The sequence below is a fragment of the Octopus bimaculoides genome, chromosome 2 (assembly GCF_001194135.2).
Source record: "Octopus bimaculoides isolate UCB-OBI-ISO-001 chromosome 2, ASM119413v2, whole genome shotgun sequence".
NCBI lineage: Eukaryota > Metazoa > Mollusca > Cephalopoda > Octopoda > Octopodidae > Octopus > Octopus bimaculoides.
In genome coordinates this window covers 77,403,757-77,424,107 of record NC_068982.1, presented here as the reverse complement: position 1 = coordinate 77,424,107, position 20,351 = coordinate 77,403,757, and the positions used below count along the sequence as shown (strand labels likewise).

The window sequence follows — 20,351 nt, the reverse complement described above, 5'->3', positions numbered from 1 at the left end:
GGAACATTACAACAGTCTTGTCCAGATACATACATACATCATCATCATCCTTATTATTTTAACATCCAGGTAAGACAGTTAGATACACCTGAAAATAAAACATGAATGAAAAAGAAATTTTGATGGAATGTTTTAATTAAGGTCATTTTATAATAGGAAATTTGTATCACAGAACCAGGAGTGCCTCAGAAGGGTTAGTACCAAAAGTGATAATGGAATAAATAAGCAGGCACATTTTCTAGTTCCTTTTTTTAAAACAACAAATAATTGAAGAGAAGGGACATTAATTAAAAGTTGCGTTGTTAATAAATAAAAGAGCTTTCTCAGAGGATCCTCCTTTTTTTCATAGTGTTTGCTTTAAAACAGGCCCTCAAGATTGTGGAGGTAACTCCTTAAATGGTTGCAGTGATCATAACTTGGTTAAATTTGCCTATGATAAACTCCATATACCAGAATCTTAATAGTTGGCACTGATACAATAGGTTTTCAATCATTAAATGTCAGGTTTTTCTTTATATGAATCATAGAACTTCACCCACATTACACTTCATTTTGATTACTTGACTGTAATAACAAAGGATCAGAAGTTTCTAGTCATGTCCTTATGTCTCATCATAGCATATATCAATGGAACAACCTCCAACATTCCCTCTATCAATTTGAGTGTACATTATGGGTTAATTATCTATATTACATTTAATTGCCCTCATCACATCCACCCAATATGTTAATTATCTCTCTGATATTTAATTGCCCTAGTGACATTCATCTCTAACTTCATACACTTTGTTAACAAAACCATAGAATACTCCCTCTCTTTCTCAGCCCTTATCCATACAAAAATTCAACACTTTTCAGTAGGTGTGTATACTGTGTGAACAGAGACTCAAAAATTGGCCAACAATGGAGATATGGTAACCTAGTTATGTTCACTGGCACCAAAACAGACAATATATAGTAACAAGAAAACACTTAGTTCTTATTACACCTAAAGCCAATTGGATTGTCTACAGATGTTAAAGACTTACAATCTCTAAAGGCTTTCATGGCAACCACTGGTGAAACAAATATTGGAGATGTTTTGCCCCGTGCAGAAACTACTGGGTTACTCAGATGTAATGGCAAGCTCTTCTCCTAAATCAATCACAATGTCAGAAACTCTTCCATATCATCAGCAGGTATTTCAGAATCATGAGCATTTCACTCCTTAACCTGTACACTTTACCTGAGTGGGGCAGTGAGGACATTATTTTTTGCCCGCAGAAGGGTTCCATTAGCAATCAGACAACCACAGCCACCTTGAGCAGGTTTCAGCTGCCATGCCAATTTCCTTAGGCTTTCTTCAGCTGTTTGGGTTCCAGGCCAGTCATCTACGGAAAATAGCACAACAAACTTGTGGCAAATCCACAGCAATTGACTTCAATAAGGAATGAGGCTGCATGATATCCCTTGACAAAGGTCTTATTAACCAAGTCCTGATATTTGTTGTTTTCTTTAGCTGATGAGGAATATCAAGTCTGTCCTCCCAACAGCACATACCATGTTTCTCCAAAAATAAGATCTGGTCTTATAATAATTTTGCATCCAAAAAATGCACTAGGGCTTATTTTTGCGGGGATGTCTTATATTTTTGCGGAAAAAATCCAAGAAAGACAAAAAAGTTTCATGTCCTCGTGTAAAAGGAAAAAATTGTAAAAAGGATACCCATGTTTTTAGTTATCAAAAGTTTATTTATTTGCTTATTGTTTTTAGTCAAATAGAAACATTTTGTCCTCTTCTGGAACATAGTCATAAATCATCAAACCCTGAACTTCAGACTGAATTTCTTGCAAATCCACTTCTTGTAAAATCATGGACCCCAATCTCTCATGTTTGGTAATATAACTTTCCTTAAATGAACACTTTTTGTCCAAGTACCTTGCTTGTAGTGCATTGGCAATGCGACTATCTGGGGGTATATCCAACTGTGGTACCATTGCAAGAGCAAATTCTTGAATATCAACCCTATGTACAACCAAAGCCTTTGTTCTTCTGTCAGTAATCCATCCCAGGGTGATATCTACCAGCTCCAAAAATAATGGTTGTCGACCTGATCCACACTTCTTAGCACTTCCATCATCTACCTGTCGGTTGAGATTATTGTACTCTGCTCACCATTTTCGAACTATTCAGAGATCCAACATCATCTCTTTACACAAAGCCGTAAGATTCTTGTTATGTGATTCTACCACAATTCTTTTCTTGTACTCCATGGAATAACTCTTTCTTTTTGCACTCATCTTGTCGGGGGGGGGGGACAAGGGAGTCAACTCCGTGCATGCATGCTTAGTACAGACTTTAGCCAAGCTGCACTAGTTCGCTTACTTTGCAAACATCACATGGCCTTGCTGATGCATTTTTGACTGTATCTTATTTTTGGGGTAGGGCTTATATTAAAAACATCCTGAAAAATCATGGTAGGGCTTATTTTCAGGGAAACACGGTAGCTAGGTCTGCATCACAGAAAATACTCCAGCCAATGCAGCTGTGAGCCTTTGTAAGCTATGATAATTTATACATATTTATAACGGCATTGTCACCATATTCTAGTGGTGACAAATATCAAAGAAAACATGAAAGTTTAAGAATATTTTGATTCTTCCTCAGATTAAATTGCACAAAAAAGTCTATACACAGAATGTAGTTCTTGTTTGCTGATTTCTACTTTTGCAATAAGGATTTAAGAGATGCATGCAGCCCAAAGATAGCTTGGCCTTTATAGTTTCCTGTTTAGTTAGTAAAATGCATTCATATTTGGTAAAAGCAGATAGCACTATCACTTTCAACAAATTGTCCAAACAAAATCAAACTGAAATCTGAGGCATGTAAATCATGAACTGTAATAATTTCTCTGTTGTCTGTAGTGATATATCTCTGGCAATCACCATCAATGGAGACACGATATATAATACCATACCAGTCAAAGTAGTAAGCATACTGTCCAAAGGCTGTGATTCGTTTTGGATTTCCAATTACAGGTACTACTATTATCTTGATGATATCATGGTTGAACCAACAAACTGAATCTTTACCTTCAAATTCTCCACTCACCACAACGTCACCATCTAACATCACAGCTATATCATATATAATACCATCAGTTATATCATTCTGACTCTTGTAAACATAAGTGCTATCTTCAATGAGCAATATATCTATACAGGCACCACTATATATCTCACTTCTCCCTAACCTTTTTACTCCACCCCCTCTACAACATACCAAGCAATTATTGCTGGTTTTGCCAATATACTCATAGCTTTTGTCTGTACATATTCTTTTCTGTAAAGAGAAATCAGAATTATAAAATACAAATTGTTTTTCTGAAGGGAGACAAAAAACAAGACTCTCCTGCTTCCATTGACAAAGGTTACTAACTTCAGCATCAGTTTTGAATTTGTGTAAATTTTCAGATGTTGCCATTGCTGTTTCTTTAGTTCTTACTACTATTACATTGTCATTATAACTTACAACCATTTTATTGTTGTCCAGAAGAAGAAAATGTGCTCCATAGTGAGAGGTTTCTAAAGTTTTATCTACTAAATGAGGAATACAAACAATTTCCTTTCTCCATGGCAATTTCCTTACTGCTACAATATTTGATCCCTCTCTACAACTTGCAATATAATCACCAGCTTGTTTTAGCAATCTCTTGTTACAATTTCTGGATCTTTTTATAGCTTGAATGTACAAACCTTGACTATTTCGCAATTTCCCTTCTTGGTTAAATCTATTTGTTTCTTCTTCAGAATTGAACCAAAACTGATATCCAGGATGTTGGATAAGCAGAATTTTCTCAATAATTACAATAGTGTTATTATTTTCTATTTTAACAAGATGACATTCAGTTGATTCTAAATCCAGACACCAATAAAGATTGTGGATTTTTCGGTGTATTTTACAATACGGTATTTCAGTATTAAATACCCTCTTAACACTTAAAGTTTTTTTACTCAACTCCTGTATTTCTCTTATCTGGGGCACAGTGATTAGAATATTCCCTGTCTCAATGAAACATAAACCTCCCACTATGAAATTAATTTGCTTGTGACACAAAAACAATCCACCACTTCTAAAACATTTAACAATGTCATTCTTTCTGTCATAGATAACAATCTGACCTCTCTCAGATACATCAAAATCTTTCACTTGTACTGGGAAGTTATCACATTGGAGATGAGATAATGAAAGTATTTCTCTATCAAGAGTCAACAGTCCTTCTGTATAGAGATTATTGCAACTGTTGACCATAACAAATCGTGGTCCCCGACAGTTCATAGCAGTTAACACTGATTCATCAATTAACTCATGCGGATGAAGAAACATGCTGTGATATTTGCCATCCATCGACAAACGTGTGACCCTGTAATAGTAGTCAATTGGTTGACTTGTTATTATGTAAATATAAAGTTTATCACTAGTGATACTAACAGGCAGGGACATATTAAGAGGAGTTACTTGCTTTGTGATTTGACCATGGATATTTAAAAATATTACTTCACTAAAAGTATCATCTTCATCATAACAGTGAACCACTATTTCATCACTGGGAGTAACTGTCATATCATGAATAGTTTTCCTCCTTATTTCATTCCAACCATTTATGTGCTTTTCCTTACAAACAGATGATTTTAAATCAACTATACTTAGACCATCGCTTCCATCGTCTGTCCAGCTACATACTAAACGTCCATCCGAGAATGAAGCGATGCATCTGTAGTTCTTACATGTCTTAAAGCTGACATAAGTTAAAGGAAACTGAACTTGAACTGTTAACAGTTTGTCTGTGTTGGTAGAAATAGCAAAACTATTGGATAAACAATGACAAATCCCTGTAGGTGATGAGTTCAAATCCAGCGTATCAATTAGTTCACCCTTAAAAGTTAATATCTTTACGCTGCAGTTGTTTTTATCACAGATTGCTATTAAATTGTTATCTGTAATTAACAGAGCTGAAATAATGATCCTCTTTGTGTCTTTATAAGTATGTGGTACTTGATAGACATGTTTACTTAATCTCATTGATAAATCTTGACGATGTACTACAGATGATAATGTATCAGTAACAACTGCTGTACAAGAGAAGATATCAAGTTGATCAATGAAAGATTTAAGCTGCTGGCAAGACACATAATCACAAACCATTAATGTCTCTTCGTTGAATGAAAACATTTGTGAGTCATCAATTAAATATATGGCTGTTTTGTCAGAACATACACCATACAGACAGCTTCCAGAACCAAATTTGGGATATAAAATAGTAGGAGAACCACAAAAAGAAGTGTTGTATTCCAACAATTGACTTTTGGTGAGTGCCAGAATATTGTTGTGCCACAAATGTAAAGATTTGATATAACTGGGACATATAGCTAAATGTCTGGTTGGTTGTTGACTAGTGAGTTTTATTGTAACTATATCTAGACAGTTAGATTTGTCACAGTAGCAAATAGCCCTGTCATTATCTAACTTACGTATGAGAACATATGGCTGTTCAAGGGAACTTACTCTAATATGATTTGAAACATAATCAAAAATCCAGAGTTGCTTTTCAAGAGGTAATGTTAATCCTAAATTGTTGCAATCCCATCGACAGATATCAGTAATTGGAGATGGTACACTAAGCTGATGGTTAATATTTCCTTTCTTGCAACATAGTAACAATTTATTTTTTCCCCACTCAGCAATAGCTAACTGACCATTGGGCACAAGACATACAGAACCAATAATAGCTTTGGTTTGATTTTGGTCATCATAAATTATATCAGTGCTTGTGGTGTCTTTAAGAGTCTTCACTGGAACTTGATACCCATCACCACAAAGAAATTTATAGCAATGAAGTATACTGTTTATTGGGTCCACAATGGTAACTGTCCCTTTCTGAACACCAATTACTGGCAGAAAATGACGTGGAATTTTCCACTCTCTCTTTAGCTGTCCATATATATTGTATGTCCTAATTGAGTTGTTGTTAGAAATTACATAAAAATAAAGGATATCTGAATACACTTTCCTTGGCTGTTCAATCACAGGAAGCTGTATTTGAAATAATTGTTCTCCGTGAGTAGAAAAAATCATAAGTTTTTTATCCATTTTGTCAACTACCATTAAATTGAGTGGGGAGGCTGCAATGGAGACATTTCCATGTTCCAAATTTATAAACTCGATAGGTTCAATTTTACTTTCTGTCACACATATGATATGTAGTTGAGCTTTATGTCCATCTACTAAACATACAAATTTGTCTGATATAATATGACTAATTTGGATGTAAATTTCACTTGCAGTCTCTTGTATATTTGTTGCAACAAGATTATAATTGTCCCAGGAGATCTTTTGGAATTTCCTGCCAAATGAAACAATGATCTTGTCCTCAGCCCATCGAGAGACATCAATCAATGGTGATTCCAGGGTTAAAGAATGTTCAATAATTTTGTTTTCATCACGAAAAATGAGTAACTTTATGAAATCTTTTAAATAAATAATTATAAAACAATGTCTTGATATTGGTATTACAGCCCTTATATCACATGCATTTTCAATATCTAGACTGATGAGATACCTTGGACTTTGATTATGAGAAAAATAGGTTTGTTGTGGCCAGAAATTAGGGCTGATAATTTGATATTTAAAATTACTGAATAAAACAAGATTGTTTTGTTGAAGATAAATCTTTTGAGGAGTTCTTTCAACTATTCTCTTAGAAATGCCACCAAATTCTGAAACCTTGAAAATATTATTGTTTTCAAAGAAATAGAAATATTTTTGGTTGGCTACAATTTCTGTCAGTTTATCATTGAATGGAAAATCAAACTGGAATAATTTTCTGCCCTGGAGATTATAACAGGTAACACAAGGAATGCCACTGAAAGCCACCAGAATAAATTTTCGAGGTCCAACAGCAATTGATGAAATGAAGTGATTAATGTTAAATAAAGCATGTATATCTCTTTGAATCCAGTCCACAAGGTAAATTGTTTTAGAAAACAACTTCACACCAACAAATTTTGTTCCTTCTACATAGGAAAGTTTATAAAAACCATGGTCAAGATTTATCAATTGCATACTGAAAGGATGAATTAAGATGATTTTATTCCTGAAAGGAAGACTTCCCATAACAGTATGCTCTCCCACTTGTGTCATATCTGTGATGGGAGAGTTAAAATTGTAAGTTTCACAAAGTCCATCTTGATTAATGTAATTTATAGACAAGCTGTAGGAGTCATAAATGACAGCAACATCATAAAGCATTAAAATCTTTGATATATTAATAAATGATAACTGTTCAGAAAGAAGGCTGAAATTCACAAACTGAGTAGTAATTTCTTGAACTGGTCGAAATTTTACTTTGTGATGTAACATTTGAAATGGTGGGTTTGAACCATGATGTATTTTGCTCAATTTCTTCAAGTACCAAATGGTTTTTGGCAAACTTGTATAATTCCATGAGGCAATTTCCCTTATAACTGTGCTTATCTTCACCAGAGCTTCCTTGTGAAACTCTGGATCACTTACATTATCTCTCATAGCAAATAACTCACAAAGGAAATTTGTTAAATATATTTTACGCAGATCAATTTTATTATTAATCCATAGATTATAACCTTGTTTTTCTGAAACAATTTTAGTAATTGTTTTAATTGAAGTTTTTTTTCTTACTTTATGGGGAATTATATCTTCCAAACTTGGTTTAGAAATGATTTTAAATGAAGCCTTTTTTGGTACTTTTCTGGGAATCTTACAATCCAAATGAGAATGTTTTCGCTTTTCTGACATTTTTAACAATTTTCCAGATTCTCCTTCCTTAAAATTCAGTTCATATTCCAATGCTTAAACCAATTTCAATTGTTGTTTACTAAAGATGATATATAAAAATTATGTCCATCTCAAAAGGTTGGTTTCATTTCTTCTAATGAGCACATGGTCAACTTCCAACAAGAAGATACTACAATAAATAGAAAGAACGAAAGAATTACAATGGAAATTAAAAAGACAGAGAATAGAATACGTTACTTAGTTTGGCATTAAGTTTAACAATATATGGACAAGATAATGATTATCTAGACTAGGGAGCTAAATATTTAATGGTTATTTATTTTTTATCTATTACCTTCAGCAATTTAAATAACAGAAATACTTGAGTCCTTATTGACTTACTTATAGATTAAAATATTGAAACAACAATAATTCTTATATAGAATTATCTAAACAGGAACATTAAATATGTACTTATATATGTATACATAACTCGGTCTACAAAAAGAGAAAGAAGATAAGATAATAAAGATGTAAGAAAAAGGAAAATACAGGGAATAACATAAATATCAGACTCTGAATCAACAGACACACAGGGAGATAAAGAGTAACTAGATTGCACTTATTACTCTTTGGTCATTGACCCTACATACTCTTGCTGGGTGGGCTGTATGTAAACCCATAGAATTTTTTCAGAGAAAGACAAAGATATGTAAACTTGTAATAGGATTAATTCATATACTCTATGATGTCACATGCAGAAGAACAGTTATCAAAATTCTATATCTATCATCATATCGTACTTATTATAGCCCCTTATGTATCTCTATGCCTCCTTTTCCACTGCTCCTACAATTTGCACATAATCCCACTTCTTTCTGATCTATTCTATTATTTGTACATAATTCAACTTCTTTCTGATCTGATCTATTCCCCTTCTTAAGTCACTCCTATATTTCCCATCTCACCCCTCTCCATATTGGTATTTCCCTCTCAACTGCACCCCCACTCTAGTTCATCACTCATATTAAACTCTACCTACACCTGTTTATTTCCCCCTCACACTCTTATGAAAGTATCCACTCTCTCATCCCCTTTAACCCTTTGGCATTTAAACCAGCCATATCCGGCCCCAAATATTCTACCTGTTTTACATTCAAACTGACAGGATCCAGCCTCTTACATTAATCCTACAATGCCATGCTAAAAATAAATAACATCATCAAAATCTCAAAGCTACAAGATAATGCATGAGTTATTTAAATCAACATAAATAAATAAGCATTACACTTGACAAAATAATCTGAATACTAAAGGGTTAAAACTACTAAGTGCAAATAGGAAGAAAAGCCCTGCAGTGATGGAGAAGTGCCAAAAATGACAGGTACTGGATAGTACTGGCAGTTGCGGTTCCAACCCTACATGTAAGCAGCTGCTCTTCCTCATGATTTTCAGACAGAAAGAACTGCCATCTCTCTCTTTCTCTCTCTCTCTCTCTCTCTCACACACACACACACACACACACACATACACACACACGAGACATTGAGGGAAAGAGAAATGTGGTGAGAGTCATGTGAGGAACTTTAGGTTTGTCAGGATATTTACATAATGACAGTCAAGAAACATATGAGTGTGCATATATGTGTGCAGTATATTAAAAGGTGATAGTCTACTCCAGAGTTTTGCTCAAGGATAAGCTGTTCATGACTGTGGAGTTAATAAAGTGTTTGTAATTTTTTATAAGGACAGGTAGACTTTAGATGTATCTGGATGGGTAGGATAATGAAAGTTTTTGAATACTAATTCTAAAGATGTAAGGATTGCATTACAAAGTTATTAAGGTGTGTGTTTGTATGTATGGGTAGGGATGCTCTTACTCTCTTCTAATTGTAAAGCAGCATCTTGAGACTTAATTGGAAATTTTGTAGGTTAAATATTTGGGGTTGACCTTTGTTCTGGTTCAGAGAACAAGGCTTAATTGGAATTTTTGAAGTGCATACTTGGATATATATGGATTATTGTATGTGTACATGTATTGGTGTAATTGTGCATCTGCATACATTTTCACACAATTGCTTTTTACAGGGCTGTCTCTGGTTCTCTACTGTTACACTGCTCATTTCCATATCTCCACAATACTTTAACTTGTCTTCATAACTAATTCTTTTTGTGGTTGTTTGATGCATTGTATTTACATACCTTTCTTTCTTTCTCCTCAGTGTTCTAAATTTTCTCTTAACTATCTTTTTTAGTGGTTGTTAGAAGAATACATCTATCTATTTTCCTGTTAGATATTATAGCTATGTGGGGTAGTGAAAATGGAGAGAAGTAGAAAGAGAAAGAGGGTGGGGAGAGAATATACCTTGAATATACAGAGAGAATGTTACCCTGACATCAATGACTATTTTAGAAAGATGTGAGAGATGGAGTTAAGTAGCTAGCAATAAATGAGGAGAGAAAACAAGGAAAAGGACATGACAGATAGTGAGAAAGCATGAATACAAGATAGAGAAAGAGATGGGAAGAGGGGGACAAAGGGTATACATGCCCTCTGAGAATGAGAGTGTTATAAAGCTATCTCTACTTCTTCTGGCTCTTTGTGTTCAAACTCCATCAAGATCAACTTTGCTTCCCATTTCTTTGGGGATCAATGAAATAAAATATTGGGGTTTTACATAATCGACTTGCCCCCCCACCAAATTACTGGCTTTGAACCCTGCAACAGATGTGTTCAGGGGAATGTTGTGATCTCAGTCACTTCTATACCATAGAAATCAGGTAACCAACCTTATGAATATTAGGGCAAGAAAAAAACTTTTTTGAAAATCATAGTTTGACGGCCGAGAGAGAGAACCCAGAAGCAAGTCTTGTGGAAACTGGGTGGAGGAGAATGAATACGACATCGCTGGAGTTTGTATGTTTTTTGATGCAAACTATGATTTTATAAAGTACATATCTGACTGTTTCTGATTCTTGTCTTGAAACATTTTTTAAGAAATAAAATCAATAAATACACAAAAAATATATAGACCTAAAAGATATCAGTCTTATGTTACATATCCGAACACGTACATATACACACAGAGTCAACACCAAAGGTGTGTGCATATGTGCACACACACATACACACACAAATACACATGCACACATACACACACACAATTCACACTCACACATACACACACAGGGTGTAGACGGTATTCATTTGCAATTTTCAACTGCTAATTTTTACACATACTTTTTTCACTCTCATTGGGTCTCACAGAGGCAATGACAAATGACTGAGGCCTTTGTCAACATGCCATGCTTGAGTAGAAGACCCATCAAACCAACTTGTGGCAGATACTGGTATCATGTAACTGGCACCCATGCCAGTGACATGTAAAAGCACCCATTACACTTACAGAATGGTTGGCGATAGGAAGGGTATCCAGCCGTGGAAACCATGCCAAATCAAACAGTCCAACCCATTCCAGCATGGATAACAGACGTTAAATGATGATGATGATGATGATGATGAGTGTCAGTCTTTTTCTTCTTAAACACAATAACCATTTTTGCTTTATTCTTTGGCAGAATAATGATAATGGAAAATTCTGACACCTCACTCCTACCCAATTTATGGAAGAGGCATGGAGTTCTCCTTAGAATCTGTACTGGAAGGACAAACAAGGAGATTTCAGACTTCCTCAACATCAGCAGAAGGATGGTGGAAAAGGTCAGAAAGGATCTGGAAGATTTCTAGATTTGACTACAAGGTAACAGCAGAGAAGAAAACCCATGATTTAATGCCATCAGAATACCAGAATTTGTCACTAAAATCCAAATCAACAATGATCCCAGCAAGTCGATGCATGCCATTGTATGGGAGAAAGCTGTGGATAAAAAGCTCATCAAGTTGGTGGTGCATGAAGGTATTCATTACTTTTCATACAAAATGTGGAAGGGACAATTTCTGTCCAAGGCAATGCAGGAAAAGCAACTCAAGCATACCAAAAAGCTGATTAACAAGTTGAAACACATTTTGGAGCCAGACATGCTACAGTTCTCCTCGACAAGATGAATTTCTGTCAAGACCAGAAGATCAACTCCCAGAACAACAGATGGCTCACTGTCTCACCCAAGGATGTTCCCAGAGTCATGCAGACAAAATTTCCAGTGACAATCATGGTCTTCAGTGTCGTCAGCAGTGAAGGTTATATCATGCCACCCCACTTCTTCCCTGAGAGTCTTATGCTAAACACTGACAATTACATCCTTATTCTGAGCAAGGAGGTGAAGCCCTAGATCAACCGGGTAGCTGCAGGAAGGCCATACATGTGGCATCAAGACTCTGCACCTGTCTCACCAGCAGGAAAAACCCAGACCTGTCAGAGAATTTCTTCGATCACACAGCACCTGACATTTGGCCTTGAACTTGCTTGACTGCAGCCTTCTTAACTTCTTTGTGTGAGGTACGGTGGAATGAGAGATCAACAAATCCAGCTGCAACACAAAGGATGAGCTGAGGCTCAGGACTACCAGGGCCTTCAGAGATCTTAAACAGGAGATAGTGATGAAGGCCTGTAGATGGTTCTGAGGTTGCCTGGAGGCTGTCATTAAGGCCAAAGGTGGGTTCATCAAGTGAAATCAACAGAACATATCATGACAAACTGACCCAATTATTTACATTATTTGCAATTGACGGCTATTTGTCCTCATTTTGTTTGTTGTTAACACTTATGTTACAATTGACGGACAAATATCCGTCAAATGTAAATAATGTAAATAATGTATATAATTCCTCATCTCTTAAATATAGAACTGAAACTGATCCGAATTTGACAAACATATCTCAAAAAATAAAAACAGTTTTATTTTTTCCTGAGACAGTCATCATGCAAACAAGTACAGTCTACACCTTCTATATAGGTAACTGATGATGAAATGTAGGAGCTATATCGTGTGTGTGTGTGTGTGTGTGTTATTTCTTTACTACCCGCAAGGGGCTACACACAGAGGGGACAAACAAGGACAGACAAACGGATTAAGTCGATTATATCGACCCCAGTGCGTAACTGGTACTTATTTAATCGACCCCGAAAGGATGAAAGGCAAAGTCGACCTCGGCGGAATTTAAACTCAGAACGTAACGGGCAGACGAAATACCGCTAAGCATTTCACCAGGTGTGCTAACAGTTCTGCCAGCTCACCGCCGTGTGTGTGTGTGTGTGTGTGGTGAAGAGTATTGTATTACTGAAGTTAGTAATACAAACCAAGGACTACAAACCAAGTAATATAAAACAAGGTGAAAGGAATGAAAAAGAAAACAAGGTCAGTTGAATTCCTGCCTTGCACAAGTAAGGAGGTAGGAGTTGAGGCAGGTGGTTTTTAGTAAGGTTGTTGAGAACAAAGGAAAGCAATGTGGGACAGAGAATAAACAATACAGATGAGTGTTAACAAATAAGACTTGCAGTAGAAAAAAAAAACGCCCAATAACGGAAAAGTACAGGGAATTGAGATAGAAAACTGAAAGGAGTAGTCAAACATTAAAATGTTACACCAAATCTGTACTTTTAAGACACACACACACACACACTAGGACAATCATGACTGTGTCATTAAGAGGCTTGCCTGCCAACCACATGGTCCCAAGTTCAGTTGCACTGACTAACATCTTGGGCAAGAGTCTTCTACTGAAGCCCCATGCTGATCGTTGTCTTGTGAGTGAATTTGGTAGATGGAAACTGTGTGGAAGCTCGTCACACACACATATATATCCAAACTGAAGGGGTGGAACAGTAAAATCCAGGCTACACATGTTTCTTAGCTAGTTAGCTAGAATACCTATGTAGCCTGGATTTTACGTGTTCCACTTCTTCAATCTAGATTTCTATTTGCCTTCAAAGCAAATCAAGTTGCTGTGAGCTATAAAAAAATCTATTTCAGCTTATTGAACTTCAATATGGGAAAAGCTTTAAGGTCAATCAATAATATTAATATGCTAATTTGTTCTTTTTGTACATACCAGTCATATGTGTCACAATTACTTTAAAGAAGTGAGTGGCAAAGCGAGAGCGAGGAGGACTGAGAGGAAGTAAGAGAGGAAGAGAGTGAGAGAGGAAGAGAGAGAAAGAGAGAGAGAGAGTGAAAGAGAAAGAGAGAGAGTGAAAGAGACAGTGAGCGGTGACAGCATTCGTTTTGTGTTTTTAAATGTTTTAGAGATGAAGTACGAGAGAAATAGAGAGAGTGAGAGAGATCGTGGGCCAAATACCCCTAACCACTGGGTCACACACCTTCACTTTTTTAACTGTAGAGAAAAGGAGTGAAGCGGTGAAACATGGGCCATGACTGCTGAGGACATGCGTAAGCTTGCAAGAAACGAAGCCAGTATGCTCCGATGGATGTGTTATGTCAGTGTGCATACTCAACAGAGTGTAAGTACCTTGAGAGAAAAGTTAGACCTAAGAAGCATCAGTTGTGGTGTGCAAGAGAGACGATTGTGCTGGTATGGACATGTGGCAAGAATGGATGAGGATAGCTGTGTGAAAAAGTGCCACACCCTAGCAGTTGAGGGAACCTGTGGAAGAGGTAGACCCAGGAAGACCTGGGATGAGGTGGTGAAGCACAAACTTTGAACTTTAGGCCTCACCGAGGCAATGACCAGTGACTGGGACCTTTGGAAATATGCAGTACGTGAAAAGACCTGGCAAGGCAAGTGAGAGCATAATCTGTGACCTCTGCCAGAAGTGTAGCCAGCTCACTAATTCGTATCTTTAAAGCCCTAAAAACCCTGCTTGCGAAGACCTGTTGAGGCAAGGGAATTTGAAATTTGAAATCTGAAATCAAACCGAATCCGACAACTGGCCTGTAATGTATTAGAGCATTTGAAAAATATAATCCAAAAAGAAAATGTATATTGCTCAGTAGCTTTGGATGAATTGACAGAGTCCACAGATTCAGCACAAGTATTGTATCTTATTCGTGCTATAGCTGATAATTTTCAATTATATGAAGAATTATTTGCTTTAAGCACCCTTAAAGGAAGGACACGAGGGACAGTTATTTTTAACAACTTCAAAGAGCAATGTCATAAAGTAGGACTAAATTTTACTAATTTGGTAAGTGGTGCTCCAGATATAAAGGCTGAATATGAAGGATTTATTGCACCGTATTTTATATCAGCAAAATCTCTGTGAAAAATCTGTCATATTAAATGACACTCTGTGGAAGGTTATAAGTATTGTAAATTATATTCGAGCAAATACCCTGAAGCATTGTCAATTTTGAAACATGCTGATGATGGATGACAAAGTAATTAATGTGGATTTGCCTTATTACTCAAAAGTATGCTGGTTGTCGCAAGGGAAAGTATTGGTCAAAATTTTGTCTTTATGAAGGCAAATAATAGATTTTTCCAAAGAAAACAACAAACATTGTGATTTATCAGATCCAAATTTTTACAGAGATGTTACATTTTTATGTGATGTGATGTCAAAACAAAATGAGTTAAACATTTTGTTGCAAGGCAAAAATAAATGTATTTATGATGTGTGGTAAAAAAAATTTGGGATTTTAGAAAAAAATTGTTGTTTATCAAGTTCCTTTTGGCTCAATCAAAACTGTCATCAGAACACTTTCCTCAGCTTACAAAGGTAATGAGTGAAAATGAAGAAGATATCTATGAATCTTTTGAAGAATAGGAGTAAGTTTTAGATTCATTAATAGAAGAATATAATAAAAGATTCAATGATTTTGAAAAACCTAACATCACTCTGAAACTTGCTTTTCGGCCACACTTAGTTGATGTATCAGAGGTTCCTGAAAAGTTACAAATGAAGTTTATTGAAATGTCTGAAGATAATATACTGAAATCTCTGTTTGACAAATCTCGAAATTTGGGAAAATGCGGAAGAAAATCCTCTTTTCTTCAACATACTGTTGTGAATCCATATTCTCGTACTTGACGCAAATCAAAAATTCGCTGAGAACGCAATTGACAAGATGAGCACTCGGAGAACCAATTGAAACTAAGAACCACTATGTTAGAGCCTGATATCAAAATGCTTTCTCAAAAAAAAAAAAGCAAATTCAAAGAAGTCATTAATTTGTATAAAATGTACCTACTTGCCTAAATTAAATATTTGAATATGTTATATTCTTGATGTTCATAAGCTGTCTTTTTGATAAGATTGGTTAATGTTGACATTATTACCAGGAAACAAAATAAAAAAAATAGTGCAACAAGTGTAAAAAAAGTGTAGAAAACAAATATGAAAACAACAATGCGCGGAAAGCAATGGGTGAGTAGGACTTCGGAAAATTCACAAGATCAGAGTTTTTCCCTCATAACTTTTAGGAAAATGGGTTTTTTGGGGATGAAATTTTATATAAATACCTTTCAAATGGCATACATTTACGATTATAATGAAATTGGTGTGTAAAATCTTTTCCAAAGGGGTGGGGAGAGGACTTCGGAAAATTCACAACATTCGATTTTTTCCCTCATAGCTTTAAGGAAAATGGATATCTTTTAATGAATTTGTATATATATATACCTTTAAACGGCACAGAGAGAGAGAGAGAGATACATATTTGTTTTCTACAAAGTTGTTAATACCCAGCAGGCTGGGGTTTTTGTGTTTTTGTTAACTGGTGAAGATCTTTATATTAACTCAAAAAGGTTCCCCATTCCCGCACTAAACTTTAAAGGAAAAAATACGGCATACAAACGAAAGATCGCCAAAAATACCACGTTTAACTTTCAGTTTTCCAAAAGCTTTTTCTGAACCCAATCCTCACTCTAAATCAGTGGTGGGGGAACCCCCGCAGGCTAGTATATTCGTATGTATAAAATATAGTAAATTTTTCAATTATAAAATTTATACAATATTCGTATGTCTATTTGCGACATAGGTCACGTTTCTACTACGATTTAAAACGGTTAGACTCGAACAGAAAATCATCTGGTAATTACCAAGTGTATCGACATTTTGTTTTCACTATAAAACACATATTGCTAGGTTTGTACCACCCGCTTCAGACCCAACTACACTCTAGCTGAAAAATAAAGAATACCTCGTAATATAAGCATCCTAAATTCAGAGTCGGCGTTAATGATGTTGTGCGTTAACTTAATGTGTTAAACTTATCTTTCTTAATGTATTTCGAATTATACATAGATATATGCAAGATTTACACAGTTAGAACTTGTGATCCACCCAAGAACCTTTTTCTTTGGAAATTTTTACCCGCCGCACTAAAAAGTTTCCCCACTCCTGTTCTAAATAGATAATAAATAATAAGATAAATAAATTTTTCACTTACTTCCGATGTAAGAAATACAAAGGTTGTCGATTAAGTTCTGCGTGGGAGAAAAACTTTGTCGGATGTTTTTTGTTGTAAACAATAAAGAATCCAGTGAAGCAAAAGGTCGATATAGATCGATAAATAGGTCATTGAGTGAGATAAACTTATTTGCCGGAAGAAGGAAAGGATTTGAAGGATGAAATGTTTATCAGAAACACTAAATGGATTGGAAGTGACAAAAAGAAAAGAAAAGAAAGAAGAAATTAAGTCTCTAAGGGAAATAAGCAGGGAGGACGGTAGAGATGGACTATATGTAATCTGAACCTTTCCCCCCCCCCTTATTTATTAATTTTTTTACGGAATCCCACGTTTTAGGCTATGGAGATTCCGATTCTGAAAAAAAAATTTTTGAAAAATTTCAATTACACCGCCCACCACCACCACCACCAAGCAGGCTATTTACATGCTAGAAATAACAGCCAAATCTCACAAAACTAGTGTTAGGGTTAGGGTTAGGGTTACGGTCAGGGTTAGGGTTAGGGTTTGAGTTAGGGTTAGGTTTACCCTGTGGATCTATATAAAAACCGGGGGGGGGGGAGATCGAAATTTTGAAATTGAGGTTTTTGAAAAATTTTTTCCAGAATCGGATTCTCCATGGTCTGAAACATAGGATTCCGTAAAAAAACAAAATTTAAAAGTGGGGGTATACCCAGATTACATATACTCCATCTCCACCGGGAGGACTACGTATCATCTTTGTCTGCCGTCAGCCGTCACGACTATGACTGTTCATGGCTTTGGCATGATTTAAAGTTTCTCCAAATTCGTCTGTTTTTCACTTGGGTTTGCTATTTATTATGATCAATTCCTTTCCACCTCACATTCCTTTTTGTAGTATCTTTGAATCTCAGTCTAGGTTTTCTATAGTTTCTTTTCCTCTTGCATAGTTGGAAGTAAAGGATTTGTTGTTCATCATGTGTATATGATCCAACCAACGTAAATTTTTATCAATGAGGATTTCCATCATAGGAGGTAGACCAACACGCCGTAAGGTCTCTTTATTCTTGATCTTGTCAAAGAGAGCGATATTCATAATTCGTCGTATCTTTCTCATATATGCATGTATCTTGTCTACTTGAGCTTTACAGACCGTTCAGGTTTCAGCACATTGCAGCAGGGAAGAAATCATTATAGCCTGGTATACCTTACATTTGACACGTGTAGAAACATGCCTATTTTTCCACAGCCTCCCCTGCAGCCTGCTCATTTTGTGTGATTTTCTGGTCCAGTCGTGCATTATATGAGATGGTGTTGCTTGTTTCCGTCCCCCAGATCTGGAGCACAATGTTATACAGGCTTTTAATAAGCTTCACACCTCCATGCTTCCCGACTGCAGCGGGTATGTTACATTTGCCAGGTGCCTTTACCTTCTTTGCATCATTGCATCATTGAATTCCTTGTAAATAGTTTGTCATCTAAGGATTGGATGGTTAGCTGTTGTGTAACCTTCTCGAAGGCGGTAAAGTCCATAAAGCCTGAGATATTAAGTAACCTGTTAAAATGATTGGTAAATCTATCTAGGATCTCTGATTTTTCCCGGAGTACCGTTTTGCCCGTCAAGAGCTATCAGTTTTGTTGTGCCTCTTCTCGAAGTTCTGAGTAAAATGCTTTCATATCGTTTTTATCTGCATAGTACTGTACCTCTTCAGCTTTGGCCTCTCACCAATCTGATTTCAGTTTTGTTGCAGCTTCCTTCTTTCTTCTACCAGTTTTTCTTTGTTTGAATATTTATGTATTTAATTTTAGTCAAACGTGTGTACTTGTGGTTAAGATGTTGCACTCACGATCGGAAGACTGGGTGGGGTTGTGTTCTTGAGCAAAATATTTTATTTTACGTTGCTCCAGTTCACTCAGCTGCTAATTAATTGACCCTGGGGCAGACTAGCGTTGTGATCTCGGACACTTATACGCTTTGCAAAACAGGTAGCCGATCCTATGAGTCTTAGGACTCGAGACTTTAATGCCCAGGGGTTGTTGATGATGATTAGTTACGTCCCAGTGGAAAACTGACAGAATCGTTAGAGCTTTGTAGCTTTTGATCCGATGCTCCACCAATTGCGTTAAAATCCCACCAACTTTCTTTTTTTTTTTTGCTTTTTTTTTTTTGTCCTTTTTTTATCAATAAGAGAGTACCAATCCAGATACAGGAAATTTTAAGCGGTGTTTGTTCTGAGCTTTTGTACTCTAACAACAGTTTCAAACTTTGATACAAAACCAGCAACTTTAGAGGAGGAGGAAGACGATTACGGTTTTATTTAATATGGTCGAGTAGCATTCGGACATGCAAAAATGTAAAGATAATATGAACGCTGTACAAGGTGTCTCGAGAGAAAAAATTCTCCTTATAGGACAATAAATATCTGAATCGTTGGTGATATAATACGCATTAGATAATTTACTGGCATTGATTCTAACCTTTTCACAACAGCGATAATGTTTCTATGGTCACCATCTCTCTCTACCCTTTTTCTCCCTCTCTCACATTTCTCTCTCTCTCTCTCTCTTTCTCCCCACTCTCTCGTTTATTTGTTATAATAGATCAACCATAACGTTATCTTATTATTTGGCAGAGTTGCGGGGAGGGGCGCAATGGCCCAATGGTTTGGGCAGCGGTCTCGCGGTGATAGGATCGCAGTTTAAATTTCCATACCAAGCGTTGTGAGTGTTTATTGAGCGAAAACTCCTAAATCTTCACGAGGCTCCGGCAGGAGGTGGTGGCGAACCCTACTGTACTTTTTTCACAACAACTTTCTCTCGCTCTTTCTTCCTGTTTCTGCTGGACCTGTATTTCAAAGGGCCAGCTTTGTCAGACACTGTGTCACGCTGAATCTCCCCGACATGTCTGTGAAGTACTCAGCCACTTACACGTTACTTTCACGAGCAAGCTGTTCCATTGATCGGATCAACTGGAACCCTTGTCGTCGTAACCGACGGAGTGCCACGTATTTGGCAGAGTCTAAGGTGGCGAGCTGGCAGAATCATTAGCGCGCCGAGTGAAATGCGTAGCGGTATTTTGTCTGCCGTTACATTCTGAGTTCAAATTCCGCCGAGGTCGACTTTGCCTTTCATCCTTTCGGGGTGGATAAATTAAGTACCAGTTACACACTGGGGTCGATATAATCGACTTAATCCCTTTGTCTGTCCCCTCTATGTTTAGCCCCTTGTGGGCAATAAAGAAATAAAAATCCTTAGTGGTGAGAATTTACAAA

The 20,351-nt window shown here is 36.3% G+C and overlaps 1 protein-coding gene across 1 annotated transcript; it reads right to left on the bottom strand.

The window, feature by feature from the left end:
- Window positions 1-1,709: 1,709 nt before the first annotated feature.
- Window positions 1,710-17,482, bottom strand: LOC106882419 (uncharacterized). Its single transcript, XM_014933089.2, has 2 exons — window positions 17,101-17,482; window positions 1,710-7,981 (listed from the first exon to the last, which is right to left on the bottom strand). The coding sequence occupies exon 2, from the start codon at window positions 7,810-7,812 to the stop codon at window positions 2,788-2,790; it is 5,025 nt and encodes a 1,674-aa protein (XP_014788575.1). The 5' UTR covers window positions 7,813-7,981; window positions 17,101-17,482; the 3' UTR covers window positions 1,710-2,787.
- Window positions 17,483-20,351: the final 2,869 nt, after the last annotated feature.

Excerpts from the sequence above, each read along its gene's own strand:
- LOC106882419 (XM_014933089.2), bottom strand. The coding sequence starts at position 7,812 with ATGTCAGAAAAGCGAAAACATTCTCATTTGGATTGTAAGATTCCCAGA.